We start from the raw sequence: 5,775 nt of genomic DNA, 5'->3' as shown, positions 1-5,775 counted from the left end.
AGAGAGAGAGAGAGTGAGAGAGAGAGGGGGGAGAGGTGAGGTGCAGGTTCTGGGGGTTAGCTGTATCATGCCAGTAGCTGCATCGATCGTTCTCTACAGACAATATAGAGCTCGTCTCCAACGGGTGAACAATGTAACTTTATTGCGTCAGAAAAGTACTATAAATTGCGATAATGCATGCATTATATCTCAAAAATCAGTTATTGTGTATCGGCTCTATTCAACTGATGGCCAATTGATTACATGTCGCATGTAGATTTGAAACTGACCTGAATACTTATTATGCGAGTGAAACTTTTGCGTCCCTTCACATTCCTAATCAATCGTAAGTTCTGCTTTGTATTTTTTAATTAGGCACATATTAACGAACTTTTTCTCTCTCTTTTTCCTGCCGCAATCAATCTCGAATACTACCTAAGAAAAAATGATACGCTTCCTTCATGTATGACATATATGATCATGCGATGCAATCGAGATGGCCATGCGGGCGCGAGCGAAACCAAGGGGTTGTTGAGGTTTATTCAAGGTTGAGCAAACCTCACGTGTCACTTGTCAAAGGCCGAGTTAGTCGCTGGAAAATGAATCTCTTCTATATCTCACTGATTATTCTATTTTACGATACACTGAGAAAACGAGATGAAATCGAGCGATCGGGCTGACGATATAGCCGTGCCAATAATATTCCCAACGCTATCCAAGGCATGCATTCTATTCGGTTTAAAATAGCAAAATACTTTATCGTGGAAAGGAGAAAGAGAAGAAGAGTGTCTTCGTTTCATCGTTCGACTAATTAGTTCAGAGATCAATTATGATCAATCGTTTTCGATAACAACGCATAGATGTGGGATGAAGAGTAACATCTATTATATTTTGCGTTATCTCTTTTTCAACATAGGTGCGACTGTGTTCACTTACGAAGTTTCTCCGATGAAAAATTGAGAGTGCTGAATGTTTATAAACAGAAACATGCCCGAACGATCGCCGGCAAGGGCGTATGAGCGGCCCATTACAAGCGAAGGTTGCGGGTTTATCGCCACTTGAATGTCATCACGGGAGGTGAGATAATTGCATATTTTGGTAATATAGTATGTAATGAAAGCAAAAACCTTTTAATGATCTTTCAACTATCGAATTTCAGTGTTGTATAAAATTATCGCGAGCTATCTGTAATATTTCTTACTTAATTTATATATCAATAACGCGAAGAAGTTACCTTGAGATATTATCAAATTATCTTATCCTCGATAAATATTATTCTTAAATAAATTAACATTTTTCGGAGCTTCCATTTTGTTACAAGAACAAATGACTAGGAATGGGCGAATCTTGGGTTTCGGTCCTTCTTGCTGGCACATTGACAACCATGATAATGGTAGTGGTGACGAAGGCCAATTCATTCTCAACACCGTCTCTATCGACGATTGTACATAATGACATCGTGGATTCCAAACAGGTTTGTCTTCATTGATACTTATTTCATCTAATTATGATATAATAATAATAATTAATAATTATGATATAATAATAAATAAAGATCATGGTGGAAAAAGACAGACAATGCTCATGATGGCAATCCAAAGCAATCAACTAGCCAATCAAATTTTGGTTCTACTGCACTTTCTTCAAGTTGTCTCATTTGTTTTTTATCACCATTACAAAATCTATTACAAAATTTACTGCCAGTACTGAAAATAGTTTACGTCACATGCATTGTAGATTCTTCAATACTAGCATCATATCTTAGAAATTCTGGGAAGCTAACCTTCCCCCCCTCTTACAGCGATAAATAAATTCTAACATATTTCAAAATTAAGTTCTAATTAGATGCTAATTAGATACTGAAGTGCGAAATTAGGTACTCGAACTGTTTGGGGAAGAGCTTAACATTAAATTAGTCCTCCAATAAAAAAAACTATATATTTATTGTGTAAATAAACAAAACAAATACACTAGAATTAAGTGCTAATTAAGTGCTCCAAGAATGATTAAAATATTTCTAAAATATATATTATAATATATACAGAAAACATATATTATAATATATATATATTATAATTATATACAAAACTTAGATGTCAGTCAAACAGTTGATTCACAAGAGAAAAAAATTAGGTACTCTAACAAATTTGGTATTAAAATATATGTTCTTTTAATATCATTTAAAGATATAAAGTTGCCGAATTAGGTGCTTCTCTGTTTGACAGAAAAAAAATTCGAACCTCAAAGATAGACCGCATGATCTCCAAGCAAAGAAATATTTCTGAAATGTTTTTTAAACGATTTTTTTTATTGCAAAAAACATTTTAAAATATTTAAAAAATATTTAATTAATGGGGTAAATTCTTTTTTATTAATTAAAAAGATGTTTTCTTTACAATTAAAAAACATTTTTTTTAAAAACGTTTATTTAACGTTTGAGGAAATATTTCTTTAACGTTAAAAAGCGGTTTTTAATATTAGTTAATTAATTAGATTTCTATTGCATCCCCTTGAGATTACAAATATATACAATAACAATAATAAAGTTTTCTTATCCTAACCTTAACCTATCTTACATTAACTTATTCTATCTTAACCTACTTTAACGTATCTCTCTCTCTCTCTCTTTCTCTTTCCCTATGCCTGAAACTCCGTTTGCGATGTAATATCACTCTTCCATTTTTAAAAACTACAACTCATTAATCCTCCCCGCAGAGCCTCCTTCACCTCTTCTTCCTCTTATCCTCCCTCCCTTCCCTCTTTTCCCTTCTCTCTCCCTCCCTTTTTTTTGCCCTCTCTCTCCTTCCCCACCCCTCACTCTGTCTCCTCTCATTCATTAACTTACTCTCTCCTCCACTTTTTTCCTTTCTTCCTCCACTTCTCTCATCCATTCCTCTCTCTAATCCCAAAATTCTACCTACAACTCCTGCCTGCTCCCTTCATATCCTACACTCCAACTCCTAAACTCTTCTCATGTACGCTCCCATGATTCCATCTCATTTCCACATCATCTTACACTTCCTTTCCTCTTTTCCTTCCCAATATCTTCCTCCCTTCATCTCATTTCCTAATCTAAACCTAGCTATTCTCCTACATCTTCTCTCTTTCCATCCTTTTCTTAAATATGCCGGAATCCTCTCCCCCTTTATCCATCCATATCACCTATTATATTTTGCTTTCTTTATCTTTTTCCCATCTTCCTTTTCTGCATTTCCCTATTTCATAGGGAAACGATTTTTAATGTTAAAATTATTTAAACAAAATTACAAAAAATAATAATGTAGAATTGTTTTTTAAATTTATTTTTTTTAACAACAGTGCCTAAATCTTAGCCAACTAATTTTATTAATTATTTCTAATTGTATTTTAATCTTTTTCACTTATTGGCTGGGTTTTGAACCTGGAGCTTCACTTTCAGTTATGAGTCTCATACCTTATCCATTACACCGCTTATAACTATCGATGCACATTCTTATTGTGCATATATGGTACACACTTAATACAATTTTATTATATTATTTTCTCCTCTATAATTATTTTATTATTATTCTGATGCGTTTTTTAATTTCAGTTTTAGAAAATAATAACATTTTTTACATATTTATGAACGTTAGATAAACGCTAAATAAATGTTCTTCTAAATAAATAAAATGTTTTAAACAAAAATATTTTAAATAAGAAAAAACAAACGTTTAATAAACGTTATATAAACGTTTAAAAAATGTTAATTTAAAAACGACTCATAAAATGTGAAATTAATCACAAATAAACATTTAAAAAAAACATTAAATAAATGTTTTTTCAAACAAATAATTAATGTGAAATAAACATTTACTAAACGTTAAATAAACGTGAAGTAAAGTTTTTTATCATTATATTTTAAACGAATAAATAATGTAAAATAAAGATTTTATAAATGTTAAATAAACGTTTAAAAAACATTTCTTTCAACTTTTATTTCAAATGAATAATTAATATTAAATAAACATTTTTTTTTAATAAACATTAAATAACTGTTTTTTAAACCATTACTTCAAATAAAAATAAATTTAAAATAAACATTAAATAAACATTAAATAAACATTTAAACAATGTTTTTTCAATCATTTGTTTCAAATGAAAAATTATAATATAAAATAAATATTTAATAAACGTTAAATAAAATGTGTAATTAAATTAATGAATTTTGAAAATGAATCATGAAAAATTAATGAGAAATAAATGTTTAAAAAACTTTTAAAAAACTGATAATCGATTCTTAAAAGAGAAGATAACCTTAAAAAATTAGGTGCTCCAACAAATTTGATATTAAAATATTTGCTTTTTAATATTATTTAAGGATAGATTCTCCAAATTAAATGTTCGTTCGGTTTAGGAGATATTTGATCTGAAATGACGACGATTCGCTCGACAAGCTTACAAGAGTAAAATGATATTAAAAAATTAAATGCTCCTACATATTTAGTGTTAAAATATTTCTCTTTTTATCTGTTAAGATATCTAATCGACGAATTAAATACTCATTCTGTTTGATAAGTTTATATATATATATATATATATATACAAACCATCAATGTGGAGATAGCTAATTTATTAACATAATGTCACTCTTATAAGCTGATAGACGTTTCAGTAAAAATTTCTCCTAGACTGAACGAGCATCTGATTTGACGATTATATATTATAACTGTATATAAAAAGAGAAATATTTTAGCACTAAATTCGTAGGAACACTTAACTTTTTAATATCATTTTACTCTTGTAAACTAGATCAATTTTCGGTTCAAATTTCTCTTCAACTGAACGAACACAACTTTAAATAATATTAAAAAAAATATATTTTAGTACCAAATTTGTCTGAGCACTTAATTTTTAATTTTTAAAAATAACTTCTCTCTTATGAGCCGACTATTTGACTAACGCCTAAGTTCTGTATATAATTCCGTATATAATATATATAAATTTTCAAAATTTTAATCATTTTTTGGAGCACCTAATGAGCACTTAATTCTGGTGTATTTGTTTTATTTATTTAATAAGTATTTATTTTTTTATTGGGAAGGTTAACTTAATATTAAGCTAGCCCCCCCCCCCATTTTTCTACCAAACAGTTCGAGCACCTAATTTTGCACTTCAGCACCTAATTAGCACCTAATTTTAGAATATGTCAGAATTCATTTATCGCTGTTGGGGGGGGGGGGGGCTAGCTCAATAAGGGTAATTTATGAACACAGCCCAAGACAATCTTCGCTCTTTTTTTTAACATGTCCTGTTATTCAATTTTTTTCGAAGGCGATTATAGAGAAAGCCTTAGATGTAATAGAGGCAGCATCGACAGGTTCTCTGGGCGAAGTTTGTGTCACTACGGAAGGATTTAAATCTCTTCCAGCTGACGTCGCCTTGGATTCAAGGCGGTACGATATGGCACGTCAGAAAACTGAAATGACCGCTATGGTGCTTCGGAATCTCGGGACTGCTGAAGCGATGCGACGTAATGGTAAGTTAATGTGATGTTATGAGTTGTGATAGGGAATATTAAAGGGCTGTCTACAACGGGAGTAATAAGTTGTAAATTGTTAACCGTAAAGATCAACCAATCAGAATCAAATATGAGTAGAATAATCGATTATGATTAATCAATCTCTTATTACTTACAATGCAATATTACTGCCATTGTAGACGATCCATAATGTGTCGTCTACAATATGTGGCTTCTGCCACATATTTGATGTGGAAACGTTTGCTACGTGGCAAAATGCGACGCAGTAACCAATTATTAGGTGTACAACTTTGCTT

The 5,775-nt window shown here is 30.9% G+C and overlaps 1 protein-coding gene across 1 annotated transcript in view; it reads left to right on the top strand.

The window, feature by feature from the left end:
* Positions 1–1,315: 1,315 nt before the first annotated feature.
* Positions 1,316–5,775, top strand: part of LOC105622251 — a 20,391-nt gene continuing 15,931 nt past the window's right edge. The window contains exons 1-2 of the mRNA XM_012203672.1: positions 1,316–1,453; positions 5,272–5,476. Of these exons, the coding sequence (XP_012059062.1) occupies positions 1,316–1,453; positions 5,272–5,476 (343 nt within the window). The remainder of the gene's footprint in view (positions 1,454–5,271; positions 5,477–5,775) is intronic.

The sequence above is a fragment of the Atta cephalotes genome (genome assembly GCF_000143395.1).
Source record: "Atta cephalotes unplaced genomic scaffold scaffold00042, whole genome shotgun sequence".
NCBI lineage: Eukaryota > Metazoa > Arthropoda > Insecta > Hymenoptera > Formicidae > Atta > Atta cephalotes.
This window is presented reverse-complemented; position numbering and strand designations above follow the sequence as displayed.